General features: G+C 36.2%; 1 protein-coding gene across 1 annotated transcript in view; it reads right to left on the bottom strand.

The window, feature by feature from the left end:
- Positions 1 to 16,270, bottom strand: part of ERC2 (ELKS/RAB6-interacting/CAST family member 2) — a 988,080-nt gene that overhangs the window by 649,388 nt on the left and 322,422 nt on the right. The window contains exon 6 of the mRNA XM_061129191.1: positions 9,365 to 9,532. Within this exon, the coding sequence (XP_060985174.1) occupies positions 9,365 to 9,532 (168 nt within the window). The remainder of the gene's footprint in view (positions 1 to 9,364; positions 9,533 to 16,270) is intronic.

Here is a 16,270-nt window from a genome sequence, read left to right as displayed (position 1 = left end):
TCCAGTGTCAGGGAGAACTTAATCACGATGTACACTGGTTATTTCCAAATGGTGATTCCAAAAGGAAAAAAAATAAATGGAAGTACTTAATAAATTCTGTTTTCCATAAAATTTATATCAAAAAAAAAGAAAGAAAGTGAGCTTGGAGGTCAGTGAGAGTTTGGTTGGATTTTCCTCCTCCTAAATTCTGTCATCTCCTTTTCTAAAGTGGCAATTTTCAGCTTCCCACAGACATGACATAAATATATTCTTTTTTTCCTGCAAACCATTCACCAGTAGGTAGCACTTACCATGGACATGTACTCTCTCACAGATGATTAACTACTTGTATATTGTCACTTTAAGTTGCAGCTTAATATACTATAGACATCTTTTATAAAATAGAAATAAAAAGCACTACTGATCTATTGCTTTTCTTTCAAAGAATATAAATGGCTCTGACCCTGTATCTCTATACCCCCCCCCAAAATGAATACATATTATGAAGGGATGTAATACAGAAATTAAAATGAATCAGTTATCTTAATTACATGTTGAGCCACACAGTTCAAATAACATCCCAATGAGCTCAGATAGAAGGGCCAAATTCCTTTGCTTCAGTAGAAAAATACATTGTTCAAAGTAAGTTGACAATGGGCTAAGGATTGGAAAGTTTTTGATTAAAAAGGGATTTTTGTTGGAACGTTTATAATGAGATTTGAGCTGCAGTAACAATATAAAATTGAAAGCAGAATTACATATAAAATGGTACTGTAAAATATCATTATTTTAGTACAATGGAAAATAAGGTGCTTGTGGTTTTACTCTATAAATTCTGTGTTGTCTGCTCATATGTATTCCTTCTTGGCCGTCCTCTAAATAGCCATTCTGATGTCCAAGTTCTTCTGCACCAGCGTTCATTTGTGGTGGGGGGAACCCACACAATCAACATCTCCTGGGCTCTGCTTTTTTCCTCCATTTTATTGGCTTTTCAAGACTAATTCTTGTCCACGCATCACACTGGTGTTCAATTACACGGCAGACAATGAATTTTCCTAATCCATTTAGTGTGCTGACAGAGTCATGTTCACAATTTATAGAATTTCCTTTTAGACATCTACCTATTTCACAGTTGATTAAGATTCAAACTGAACACCTGTGTTTATGAAGTCAAAAGCAATTTTATACTAACAAGGTGTTAAATATGGCATTTTCTGAAAGCCTGAACAATGATAACAAAAGCACTGGGCTCTGGACCTATGGAATAAAAGAATGCTTGTAACTACCTGTACCATCCTTTAGCAGGACCCCTCAAAAAAAGTCACAGAACTGCAGCCAACAACCAGGACACATTTTAATTACTTCACCACAAGTCTTTCCTTTCTCACCTTAAGAAAGCAAGAGTAGGAGACTGACTTGCAAAGTGTACCCAGGTATCTAAAATCTGCAGAACAGCTAAAAATCTGAAGTGAAACCTAGCTCCTTTAAACAATGTCTTTACTAGCTAGATACCAAGACATTTTCAGCATTCTGGGGCCCCCAAAGGCTGACCCTGGCTCATTTTTGTGTGACCCCAAAGTTTTCACATCATTAATAAAGAGAGAATCAAAACAAAGCCCACAGACATTAGGGGAGGGGAATGTGTGTAGTTTGGCACTGCCATCATACATACCCTCAAAATGAAAAGGGGAAAAAAAATAAAATGCACGTAGCAGAGGTGGTGACCCCTATAATGACTGTGGTTCCCAAGATTTTTTTCCTACTGGTAATAAACTATTTTGCAGACCTCCCAATTGTGGCCACCATGATAGTTACAGCTTTGCAGGTTTATGTCTTTTTCTTGAAGTTAAGAGTGTTATCAATAAAAATTTCAAATGATGCCTTTCCTGGTCAAATAAAAACATTTTAAAATGTGAAGCCAACGATGGGATTAGAATGAAAAATACAAGTGACACCAGGATTTTGTTTTCTATATTTTTTCACCAACCTCTTTCATTTATTAATTTTAAAGACATTCCTTGAAAGTCTTAAAAGTGATACAATGCACCCTGATTTGGCACTGGGGTGTTTTGACAGCCTTAAAAGTTGGTTCCATCATTTGCTACTAACTTTTTGAAAAAAACAATTCATTTTTAAAAGCTGTGATTATGAAGGGCATTAAACAAAAGTCTATCTCAAAAAGGACAATTCTAATATTATCGTTTGAAGGCTGGGCTAAAGTGATTAAAAAGGACTTTACTGCTTGCCAGTCAACAGGGGCAAGAGGTAAAAAGGAAAACTGTAATTATTTTTGTGTGTGTGTTTGTGTGTTTAATTTATTTATTTATTTATTTATTTATTTTTTCAGTGGGTTTTGTCATACATTGATATGAATCAGCCATAGATTTACACGTATTCCCCATCCCGATCCCCCCTCCCACCTCCCTCTCCACCCGATTCCTCTGGGTCTTCCCAGTGCACCAGGCCCGAGCACTTGTCTCATGCATCCCACCTGGGCTGGTGACCTGTTTCACCATAGATAATATACATGCTGTTCTTTCACAACATCCCACCCTCACCTTCTCCCACAGAGTTCAAAAGTCTGTTCTGTACTTCTGTGTCTCTTTTTCTGTTTTGCATAAAGGGTTGTCGTTACCATCTTTCTAAATGAAATGGATGAAACTGGAGCCCATTATACAGAGTGAAGTAAGCCAGAAAGATAAAGAACATTACAGCATACTAACACATATATATGTAATTATTTTTTAAAAGTAAAGGAGCACTCTTTGTAAATCCCATCTTACATACTGTGGAAAATATAATTTCCAGTCATTTAAAAAACTCCTTTTGTCAACTGTGTGAGTTTAGAAGAAGGAGTAGTTCCTCAAGTATAAGAACAGTTTGCAAAGCCTCATGTGAATGCATCTTGTCCCACAGCCCCTGGACACCATAAAGCATTCCCAACTCCTTGTCAGTGTGACCGTTATAACCAGGAGTCCTGGCCTCACCTTGAAGTAGGGTGGAGGAGCCATTTCAATGAGAAAAAAAACCCAGAAACAAGGACTCATAAAATGTGTCTTTTCTCCATAAAACAACATTTTCAGAGTCAAAAGCTTGGTTTTATGATTCATCATGAAAACTGACAGCTCCACTAGTTGTGTTATCACACTGAATCATCCATGACTCAGAGGCTTGAACAAAAAATGCTGCCACGGGCTTAAAAAGCACCTCCTCCTCTACCAGTAACTTGTACAACCTCCCTAAAGAAATTATCATCACCATTTCTGTTAAGAATGTATTTAATTTTTATACTACAAATGTACAGTATGTGTATCATAGACCATTTAAAGATCACCTGAGACTCTAACAAAAATAAAACACATTAAGATACTGTTGTCCATTCCTTTTTTTTTCCTACAAAGGGTGAATGCATGTGTGAATATGTACATATATGCACAATCCTAAACATTTTTAAAGAAATAAAAATTAAATAATAAACAATACATTCTTCTCAATATACTGGAATTCTAGACTTCATAAAAATGGTATCCTCCCTAACGTTTGGACAACATCCCTCATTAATATACCCACAGTGCTACTGCTACAGCCACAATGTTACTGTAAGAATTTACAGTCTCGGAGTTATTCATTCTTATCCTTATTCATAGACAGTATAGGGTTGTATCTGGTGAGCATTCTTGAATCCCTAGTGAACCTCCCTATTAAATACAGAATTATAAAATCTGGCATAACCTTTGCCATGAATATTAAATGAGATAATGTACATCACTTCCTTAACACAAAGAAAGCCCTTGGTCCACTGGGACTCTTGAAAAGTGTTAGATTTCTAGTTAAGAGTTTTAGAACTTGAGAACCCAAGTCTGTCACTCACTGTTCTGTGACCTTGAATAAGATACATATTCTCTCTGAACCTCTATTTCCTAGTCTTAAAAAATGGGGACAACAATACCAAATTCACAAGTTTTAAGTCAAGTTTAAAATAACATATTGCATGAAAAACAGCCACAGTTTTTTGAAGTCAAGAGAGCAGGCATGTCTTGTATTTAGTAGACATTTGAGCAATGTAATTAAATTACTAAATTCAAGACCAGTATCCTCTGAGATTATGGATCCCACATTGTCCAACACCTTGTGCATCATTGATGCTTAATAAAATATTTTCAAATAATATGCTGCTTGTTCAGACAAGTTGAGAGGAGGGTCTATCTAAAGTATAGCTGACTGAAGCATTTCTAAATAGATGCAGTAACTCCTGAAATAATCTGTAAGTTTATAAATATAATTCCTTTTCTCAAGGAGAACCAGAGGATCAGTTTAAATCAAACATAAAATCTTAACATTAACAGTGTAATCACCTTAGGAATACTGGAGTGGGTAGCCATTCCCTTCCCCAGGAGATCTTCCCAACCCAGGGATCAAAGTAACATCTCCTGCATTGGCAGGCAAATTCCTTACCACTGAATCAGGAGGGAACCTTTAGCAATATTAACCTTAAATTACAAGAGATATAAATGGCTATATTCATATACCTTGCATACTTCAGTCGTCAAAGGAGCTAAACATTTATTTCTAGCTTCTTTGTTTCCTTTTCTCTGCTTTTAAAAAAGCAAAGAGAGATGAAGTCCAATTAAGATTTTGTCTGGGATTATTACCAACCAGTGATAATGGATTCAGTGAGTGGTCAAGGTATTCTGATCAGCTCTCAATCATATATCCATATACCCACTATAATGTTGACTCAATAAAGGCAGGAACCAAATGTGGTTCTACTGTGGTTCTACTACTACTGTGTAGTAGTCATTCAAAATATATATGTTGAATGAAAAATTCACGAAATCCATAGGGCAGGGATCTTTAATGTGAAACTCTTAGAAATGCTTCAGGGTATATGTAAACTACCTAAAAGTATATATGTTATGGCTTGTGACTATAAGTATTCATGTGCTGAGGTTAATTTTCTGAGGAGTGAACCAACAGACTGCATGACATTTTCTTATATTGATGACATTTAAAAACCAAAATCAAAAATGTTATGGATCTTTGCCAAGGAGCTGCCACTAACCTAACCTGCATGTGTTGCCTCTCACCTTCTCAACACTAAACCCATACATTTTTTAATTCACAGGTTTTCAAGTGTTTTCCTTTAGATCAGTAGAAGGTTTCCCTAACTACTTGGAACAGAAATGAGTATAAAAGCAACCATCACATACCACTATCATATAACGTATCTTCCAGAAAACATACAGAAGAGACATCATGCTTGGCAGTTTGGGAATTATGCTGGGCTGGGGCAAAGTGTACTTGTAAGAAAACACAAAGACATCTTTTAATTTGAAGCCAGAGCAAAATAGATGGCATTTTCATAGTATCTTCATTTCTCTGCATCATTCTAAGACATAAAAAAGTGACTCAACTGAAATATAAAAGTCTGAACTCAATAAAAGCAGACACCAAAAATTCAAAGGAGACCCACAAGGGTAGAACACACAGAATGGATGGTAAGAGGAGAAGTGAGGTGGAGAGTTTTCCCCAAATATCCTGATATACAGTAGTGATAAAAATCACAGCAGTGATGATAGTCAACACAACTGATAGTTAAAACCTTTTAGAAGAATCTAAACATTCTCACATGGACATGTCGAGCAGGCACAACACTGCTGTTTTACAAGCAAGATGTGGGGGCTCAGAAATTTAAGTCTTGTTTACGTCACAGTGATTAAATGGAGAGATTAAGGCATGTGCACACATCTCCCACTTCTAAATGCTGCTTTTTCATATCACATTTTCCTTCAGATGATAAAATAATAGCTAGGCCTTTCTTCTATCTAATTTCTGGATATGTTGGCAATTATTCATTGAAATTCATAAAAGTCAAGGCACTAAAGTCAATTTATTATTATCTCTATGCACATGAAATTAATGTGTTGGTTGATAAGGGTAAATTAGTACGTGGAAAACATCAAGGGAAGTAGCAAAATAAGATACTTGGCGTTAGGGTTCTTTGAAGCTATTTTAAAAAGTAAAATGCTATGTTAAGAGCTATGTGGTGTCTGTGTATGTGTGTAATTATTATTCTATTGATTTACTGCACACATGTCAAAGAGCATCTGGGCATCTGTACAAGTTAAAACAAATCTATCCAGGAGCCAAGCCACATAGCCACAAACCCAGACAACTTGCCTCCCCCCTTGTCCCACCCTTCAACCTACCACCTCCCAAATGCAAATTGCATGGTGTTAAAAGCCTTCCTCACGGAGATGAACTGTTGAGTCAGTGTCATCTGTCACTTTCACCATATTCTAAAAGAGAAGCCAAAGATAGCTAATGGCACAGGTTTTCCAGAGTGCCAGAAGGCCTCTTCCCATTCTAGAGAAAGTCGTCTTCTGTTTCGGCAAGAGCGTTCAGTAAAGACTCAGGCATCTACCTGGAAGGAGCTATCACTTATAACCTCTTCTAAGGATGAAAACCATACCTTTCACAGGAATGTAAACTCAGTTCTTTCCTTGTAGGGCACAAGGAAACATCTTACCTACTGAATACTCACCCACTAACCCACATTAGGTAGGGAGACTCTTATTTTCCTCTGTTTTGCCAAGAAGCAGGAAAATCACTTTAATGTACTTTACCAGGCTGCCAAAAATCCTTTGCCTATGATCCAACAATTACAGCTAATTTCAACCTAAATTGCTTCCTCTAAGAGATGGATACCATTAGATAACTCTTTCCATTTCCATTTACGAAGACTTTAAAAAAAGAAAAAAGGCAAAAGAAAATTCCTTGTATGTTTCCAGCTGATAAAATCATTAATCTCACACTCGCAACTTCAAAGGAGAAAACCAGAAAATCATCTCACTTTCTCTACACACAGAGAATAATTTTTTCTACTTCAAAGTGCCGTCTCTTTATTGGGTCATTTTAATTATTGAATGTGGGATGGAAGCTATCCAGATAATGTCACCACTGTCTTTTTCATGAAATATATATAGGTCTAATTTGAACTACATTAATTCGAGAGATGCAAAATACAAGGGGACAGAATAAGAAAAGGGAAAGAGGCTGGGGAATAGAGCACTCATCAGTACAAGGCAGTGAAAGGAAGATAGTAAGTTTTTCTAAGTTGACTTCTCTCAGTCTTTCCTCCTGGAGGGGAACTATCAAGACGCCCGGGCCATATCTCAACAGACTGCCTTGCGTCTTAAGTTTCCTTCTACCCAATACACAGCAACAGTAACTTCATTAGTAGTGATAGTATTACTGTCAATGTGAGGCAACTGTGATGCAATCTGTTGCTGTGTGAACAACCACTTTAAAGAAAAGCTTGTGATCACAGAAAGGAGGTTAGCAAATCTGGCCCTGTTCAGAGTAAGACTGTTAGAGAGGAGACAAGCCAGGCATGCAAATTCCCAATCAATCCTCTCACCAAGAAATCACACACCATAAATGGCAGACTTTTTCTGTAAAGGACCAGAGAGTAAATATTTTCAGCACAAAAGCAACCAAAGACAGCACATAGATGATAGAGTATGGCTGTGTTCTAATAAAACTTTATAAAGTCAGGCAGAGGGCAGGATTTGTCCCAATAAGCCAATAGAGAAGTGCTACATGGAAATGTTCCATAGCTGTGCTGTACACTAGTCTCTAACTACATATGACTATTAAATACAGGAAAAGTGGCTAGTGTGACTGAGAAGCTATAGTCTAAATTTAACTGCACTTTAATTAATCTAGATTTGAATAGACCCATGTGCCTGGTGGCTATTGTATTAGACAGCATAGTTTTATAGGATTAGATAGCATAGTTCTATAGTATATATTATACTATATAGTAATAATATATACTATATATTACTATATATAGTATACGATATATATAGTATAAGGTGTATATATACTATATATTACTATATATATAATAATATATACTAATATAGTATAGTATTAGACAGCATAGTTTTATAGGATTAAATAGCATAGTTCTATAGTATATAGTAATAATATATACTATATATTACTATATATATATAATAATATATACTAATATAGTATAGTATTAGACAGCATAGTTCTAAGTTCACTGCTATTCACTGCTGTTTCCTCAAATATTATACAAGTCAACCTTCAATTAAGGTATAGTTCATTTATGCCTTAAAAATTTAAATATCCAAGCTTCTACATTACAGTCGAACTGTACACAACTAAAAATGATATTTCTTAATTGTAAAATACCTACATCATTGAGGCCAAAATGACAGTTTTGGCTTGAAGCTACCAATTAACTGCCTATTGACCAATGAAGTGCATAGACTGATCAGATCCATGCCAAGACCTATCCAACCTGGAACCTGTTTCCTTTCTCCTCTGTACATTTTCCTGCACCTTGACTGAGGGCACAGATCTACTTTATGGCCCCAGTAATTCCTACAGAAAATCCAAACTTCCCCAAAGACCCCAAAATGTACACATGCAAAGACATGGCTTCAAGAGCACAAGAAACAACATGCAACTCAAGTAGATTGCCTTCTAAAGTAATCCATGTAAAACAGTGCCTCAACACAAAAATGAGGGAGATTCACTGTATTCTCTGTTATTGACTCCATGTAATAATTTATATTCTAGTAACTGTTTTATTTACATAATAACTAGCTTGTGTTCTGCATTTCTTAGCAGACCCAAAGGTATAATTCAAGGAGAAGAAGCAAGAAAGTAGGATACCAACAAGGATTTAGCTTTTTTTTTTTCTAAGTATGAATAAGAAATAAAAATAAAAAATCACATTTCATTTAAGAAACTCTGTGAATAAGTTGAAACAGTATCAACTTTCTTCAAAGGGTAGAATACTCTTGAAATCTGAGGACTCTCTTTAGGAAGTAAGAAACGTAAGGGTGCCAGGAGTGAAGCCTACACAGATACACAGTACAGGAAGGTAGAGGACATTCTGATGCTTTTATGATTTTTGATAAAATGAAACCATTTAAGGTACAATCATTATCTGTGGTTCCAACATCCAAAAATAAACCTACAAAAAATGAAAAGAACAAAGAAGAAAAGCAAACTGTGAAGCAAACTCCTTTGGTGGCACAACCTAACACAAATCAATAGGAGGTTTCTTATATATACTTTAATTATTATACTTAAGTGTAAAAAAAATTTTCTCTGCATAATTATTCATATATTTGTTTATGGGATATTGCTGCAACCCCACTGGGAGTGTTAAACAATCTGTGATACATGCAATAGATTTTACCTTTCCAAAATCCCCAAGATACCTGATATCCAAGATGTATCTGGCCCCAAGGATTTGGATAAGGGAGTCTTCTAATGAAAGCTGTTTGGGTAGGATATTTGCTGTCAATTCAATGTCTACTGTCCTGAAACAGTACCTTACCTCAGTTTGAAGAATTGCAGCTCTCTGTTCTTTGGCAGTAAGTGACTCTTTAAGCACTTCAATGTGTTGCTTGCAATCTGAATTCTGATTGCTAAGAGTTTCAAGCTTTGTTTGTAAGGCAAGAAGTTCTGACTCTTTCTTTGAAAGCTCCTGCTTCAGCTGATCAATCTGTAAAACAATGAAATTACAAAAAATTACAAGCCACAGCTCCTTCTCTTTACATTTGAGGACTACTGAATTCTCTTAAATTTTCAAGGGCTAGTGATCATTAATCCAACATGGCAGACCATGAGCTTAAAAATACGGCCTTGGGAGTTACTTAGTCTTAGGGGTCTGGGGAGGCTCTTCAGAGGCGACTGACAATAGAAAACAGGAAAGGTAAAGTCCACAAGCTGCTTTCTATCTTCCACACCACTGAGAACCAAGGTTCACAAGGGAATGAAGGCTTCCTGGCCAAACCCACAACTCATCCAAGAAAAAATAAGGTCTACTGACCATGGTCCTCAGAAGGGTCAACAGGGAGCTAACAAAGGTAATTACCCAAGACAGAACCTAGACCTTCTCTGATACTACACAATAGAAATGATCATTCAGGAGCATCATTCGACAGAAGAGAATGCTCACCCAAAAAGTAAGCATTGAGGGATCTTTTTTCTAACATTACATATTAAAAAGATAAAAAAGAACATCAAAAATACATAAAATATTAAAATACAAGAAACATCCATTATTCAATTACTTAAAAAATCACTAGAACTACCCATATCCCAACCCATTTCTATTTCCGTTCCCTCCCTTGAAACAATCACCACCCTAAATTTTGTGTTCATCCTTTTCTTATTTGTCTTTCAAGCTTACCTTGTTTTTTTGCACCTGTAAATTCTACACTATTTCGCGTGGTTTTTAACTTTATTTGCACTGTTTTTTTTCTTTTTTAGCTTTTTGCTTTTTTTCTACTCAATCTAATATCTTCAAGATTAAATCAAGTTACTGTTTGTACAATGTGTTCACTTTCATTTTCATTAAAGTACAAGCTTGCTCCTTGGAAGAAAAGCTATGACCAACAAAGATAGTAAACTAAAAAGGTCCATCTAGTCAAAGCTTGGTTTTTCCAGTAGTCATGTACGGATATGAGAGTTGGACTATAAAGAAAGCTGAGCACTGAAGAATTGATGCTTTTGAACTGTGGTGTTGGAGAAGACTCTTGAGAATCCCTTGGATTGCAAGGAGATCCAACCATTCCAATCTAAAGGAAATCAGTCCTGAATATTCATCGGAAGGACTGATGCTAAAGCTGAAACTCCAATACTTTAGCAACCTGATGCAAAGGGTTGACTCATCTGAAAAGACCCTGATGCTGGGAAGGATTGAAGGCAGGAGGAGAAGGGGACGACAGAGGATGAGATGGTTGGATGGCATCACCGACATGATGGACATGAGTTTGAGTAGGTTCTGGGAGTTAGTGATGGACAGGGAAGCCTGGCGTGCTGCAGTCCATGGGGTCGCAGAGTCAGACACGACTGAGCGACTGAACTGAACAGTATTCCATTGTAAGATTTCATCAAAATGTATTTGTCTACTGTGCTGTTAACAGACATTTGGGCTTATTTCCAGGTTTGTTATTATGAAAAATGCTATTCTGAACATTCTTATACATACTGCTTGGTACACACTGTAAAAAATAATCTAGGAATTAAATAGCTGGAACACAGAGTAAATAGCTGGGGCACATCTTCATATTCACTAGATAACATTAAAGTGTTTTCTAGTGGACTTAATTTCTATGGTCACAAGCAGTGTGTAAATGTGCCAATCACTCCATGTCTTTGCAATATCATATGTCATTGGAGTTTTACATTTTGGCCAGTCTGGTAGGAGTTACGGTAGAAGACATCGAGAAATGACTGCCACCAATTTCTTTATACTTAGACACATATGCCATTCCTCACAACTAAAGGAGGAGTCTATTTACCCTCCTCTTGAGCATGGACTGGACTGTGACTTGCTTCAGCTAGCAAACTGCAGAACAAGTGTCAGTATGTGTGTTCTAGCCTCTAGGAGAACTAGCAGCTTTAGCTTCCTCTCACTGGAAGCTAACCACCAAGGCAGAAGTCCAACCGCCCTGTGACCACTTGGCTGTGAAGAAGTCCATGCCAGCCACACTATCAAGCCACACAGAAAGACAGAAAGGAATTTTTCTGATATTCCTGGTGGAACTTGTGGCTTCTGTCTTGTTCCTGGTCTTAAAAGGAAGAATTTCAATGTTTCATCATTAAGCTCGGTGTTTGCTTTAGCTTTTTAAAGGCATTCAAGTTTTAGAAAGTTCCCTTTTATTACAACTCTGCCAAGAGTTGATTTTTTTTTTATCATTAAAGAATACTTAATATTATCAAGCATTTTTCTTGCACCTTGTGATTTATCACATTTTCACCTTTAATATAATAAATTATATTAATGGATTTTTAAAAATATTACTCTCTCCATGCATTACTGTGAAAAATTCCACTTCGTCATGATGCATTATTATTTTTATGTATTACTGGAATTACCTTGCTAATATTGTGTCAACATTTCTATATTTATGGGCAAGACCGATTTGTAATTTTCCTTTCTTGTGCTATCTTTATCAAGTTTTAGCATCAATTTAGCCTTTCAAATAAAGTAGGGAGTGTTCACTCTTTTATTTTTTTTTATTTTTTATTTTATTTATTTTTTTTTTTCAGTGCGTTTTGTCATACATTGATATGAATCAGCCATGGATTTACACGTATTCCCAATCCCGATCCCTGCTCCCACCTCCCTCTCCACCCAATTCCTCTGGGTCTTCCCAGTGCACCAGGCCGGAGCACTTGTCTCATGCATCCAACCTGGGCTGGTGATCTGTTTCACCATAGATAGTATACATGCTGTTCTTTTGAAATATCCCACCCTCACATTCTCCCACAGAGTTCAAAAGTCTGTTCTGTATTTCTGTGTCTCTTCTTCTGTTTTGCATATAGGGTTATCGTTACCATCTTGCTAAATTCCATATATATGTGTTAGTATGCTGTAATGTTCTTTATCTTTCTGGCTTACTTCACTCTGTATAAGGGGCTCCAGCTTCATCCATCTCATTAGGACTGGTTCAAATGAATTCTTTTTAATGGCTGAGTAATATTCCATGGTGTATATGTACCACAGCTTCCTTATCCATTCATCTGCTGATGGGCATCTAGGTTGCTTCCATGTCCTGGCTATTATAAACAGTGCTGAGATGAACATTGGGGCGCATGTGTCTCTTTCAGATCTGGTTTCCTCAGTGTGTATGCCCAGAAGTGGGATTGCTGGGTCATATGGCAGTTCTATTTCCAGTTTTTTAAGAAATCTCCACACTGTTTTCCATAGCGGCTGTACTAGTTTGCATTCCCACCAACAGTGTAAGAGGGTTCCCTTTTCTCCACACCCTCTCCAGCATTTATTGCTTGTAGACGTTTGGATAGCAGCCATCCTGACTGGTGTGTAATGGTACCTCATTGTGGTTTTGATCTGCATTTCTCTAACAATGAGTGATGTTGAGCATCTTTTCATGTGTTTGTTAGCCACCTGTATGTCTTCTTTGGAGAAATGTCTGTTTAGTTCTTTGGCCCATTTTTTGATTGGGTCATTTATTTTTCTGGAATTGAGCTGCAGGAGTTGCTTGTGTATTTTTGAGATTAATCCTTTGTCTGTTTCTTCATTTGCTATTATTTTCTCCCAATCTGAGGGCTGTCTTTTCACCTTACTTATAGTTTCTTTTGTAGTGCAAAAGCTTTTAAGTTTCATTAGGTCCCATTTGTTTAGTTTTGCTTTTATTTCCAATATTCTGGGAGGTGGGTCATAGAGGATCTTGCTGTGATTTATGTCAGAGAGTGTTTTGCCTATGTTCTCCTCTAGGAGTTTTATAGTTTCTGGTCTTACATTTAGATCTTTAATCCATTTTGAGTTTATTTTTGTGTATGGTGTCAGAAAGTGTTCTAGTTTCATTCTTTTACAAGTGGTTGACCAGTTTTCCCAGCACCACTTGTTAAAGAGGTTGTCTTTTTTCCATTGTATATCCTTGCCTCCGTTGTCAAAGATAAGGTGTCCATAGGTTCGTGGATTTATCTCTGGGCTTTCTATTCTGTTCCATTGATCTATATTTCTGTCTTTGTGCCAGTACCATACTGTCTTGATGACTGTGGCTTTGTAGTAGAGTCTGAAGTCAGGCAGGTTGATTCCTCCAGTTCCATTCTTCTTTCTCAAGATTACTTTGGCTATTCGAGGTTTTTTGTACTTCCATACAAATTGTGAAATTCTTTGGTCTAGTTCTGTGAAAAATACCGTTGGTAGCTTGATAGGGATTGCATTGAATCTATAGATTGCTTTGGGTAGAATAGCCATTTTGACAATATTGATTCTTCCAATCCATGAACACAGTATGTTTCTCCATCTGTTTGTGTCCTCTTTGATTTCTTTCATCAGTGTTTTATAGTTTTTTATGTATAGGTCTTTTGTTTCTTTAGGTAGATATACTCCTAAGTATTTTATTCTTTTTGTTGCAATGGTGAATGGTATTGTTTCCTTAATTTCTCTTTCTGTTTTTTCATTGTTAGTATATAGGAATGCAAGGGATTTCTGTGTGTTAATTTTATATCCTGCAACTCTACTATATTCATTGATTAGCTCTAGTAATTTTCTGGTAGAGTCTTTAGGGTTTTCTATGTAGAGGATCATGTCATCTGCAAACAGTGAGAGTTTCACTTCTTCTTTTCCTATCTGGACTCCTTTTACTTCTTTTTCTGCTCTGATTGCCGTGGCCAAAACTTCCAACACTATGTTGAATAGTAGTGGTGAGAGTGGGCACCCTTGTCTTGTTCCTGATTTCAGGGGAAATGCTTTCAATTTTTCACCATTGAGGGTGATGCTTGCTGTGGGTTTGTCATATATAGCTTTTATTATGTTGAGGTATGTTCCTTCTATTCCTGCTTTTTGGAGAGTTTTAATCATAAATGAGTGTTGAATTTTGTCAAAGGCTTTCTCTGCATCTATTGAGATAATCATATGGTTTTTACCTTTCAATTTGTTAATGTGGTGTATTACATTGATTGATTTGCGGATATTAAAGAATCCTTGCATTCCTGGGATACAGCCCACTTGGTCATGGTGTATGATTTTTTTAATATGTTGTTGGATTCTGTTTGCTAGAATTTTGTTAAGGATTTTTGCATCTATGTTCATCAGTGATATTGGCCTGTAGTTTTCTTTTTTGGTGGCATCTTTGTCTGATTTTGGAATTAGGCTGATGGTGGCCTCATAGAATGAGTCTGGAAGCTTACCTTCATCTGCAATTTTCTGGAAGAGTTTGAGTAAGATGGGTGTTAGCTCTTCTCTAAATTTTTGGTAGAATTCACCTGTGAAGCCATCTGGTCCTGGGCTTTTGTTTGCTGGAAGATTTTTGATTACAGTTTCGATTTCCTTGCTTGTGATGGGTCTGTTAAGATCTTCTATTTCTTCCTGGTTCAGTTTTGGAAAGTTATACTTTTCTAAGAATTTGTCCATTTCATCCAAGTTGTCCATTTTATTGGCATAGAGCTGCTGGTAGTAGTCTCTTATGATCCTTTGTATTTCAGTGTTGTCTGTTGTGATCTCTCCATTTTCATTTCTAATTTTGTTAATTTGGTTCTTCTCTCTTTGTTTCTTAATGAGTCTTGCTAATGGTTTGTCAATTTTGTTTATTTTTTCAAAAAACCAGCTTTTAGCTTTGTTGATTTTTGCTATGGTCTCTTTAGTTTCTTTTGCATTTATTTCTGCCCTAATTTTTAAGATTTCTTTCCTTCTGCTAACCCTGGGGTTCTTCATTTCTTCCTTCTCTAATTGCTTTAGGTGTAGAGTTAGGTTATTTATTTGGTTTTTTTCTTGTTTCTTGATGTAAGCCTGTAATGCTATGAACCTTCCCCTTAGCACTGCTTTTACAGTGTCCCATAGGTTTTGGGTTGTTGTGTTTTCATTTTCATTCATTTCTATACATATTTTGATTACTTTTTTGATTTCTTCTATGATTTGTTGGTTATTCAGAAGCGTGTTATTTAGCCTCCATGTGTTTGAAGTTTTAACAATTTTTTTCCTGTAATTGAGATCTAATCTTACTGCACTGTGGTCAGAAAAGATGACTGGAATGATTTCAATTTTTTTGAATTTTCCAAGACCAGATTTATGGCCCAGGATGTGATCTATTCTGGAGAAGGTTCCATGTGCACTTGAGAAAAAGGTGAAGTTGATTGTTCTGGGGTGAAATGTCCTATAGATATCAACTAGGTCTAGCTGGTCCATTGTGTCATTTAAGGTTTGTGTTTCCTTGTTAATTTTCTGTTTAGTTGATCTATCCATAGTTGTGAGTGGGGTATTAAAGTCTCCCACTATTATTGTGTTACTATTAATTTCCTCTTTCATACTCGTTAGGTGTTCACTCTTTTAGTGTGTTCTGAAATGATTTGTGTAAAACTGCAAATTTTTTTTTCACTAAAGTTCATTAAACATCACACAAAAAACCATCCAGAGCTGGCATTTTCTTTTTCCAAAGACCATTCCTTACTTCATCCATCTTTAATAATTATAGGAATATCTATGTTTCTAATTATGTGAATCAATTTTGCTAAGTTGTTTTCATTAAAAAACTTTCATTTCATCTAAATTTTCACCCTGTTAGCATGAAATTTTCATAAAATTCATTTATTTTTTATATTATGGTATCTATGAGTATCTTTTTTCATTATTGGAATTTTCATTCTTAATTATTTTCTTGATGAATCTCAGCAGAAGCATGCCCCATTAAATAACCTCTTCAAAGAGCCAATTTTGGTTCTGTTGATCATCCAACGTTTTTATTTTCTATTTCATTAGTTTTGGCTC

The sequence above is a fragment of the Dama dama genome, chromosome 24 (genome assembly GCF_033118175.1).
Source record: "Dama dama isolate Ldn47 chromosome 24, ASM3311817v1, whole genome shotgun sequence".
Taxonomy (NCBI): Eukaryota; Metazoa; Chordata; class Mammalia; order Artiodactyla; family Cervidae; genus Dama; species Dama dama.
Note: the sequence above shows the minus strand (reverse complement) of the source record. Positions and strands in the feature narration are given on the sequence as shown.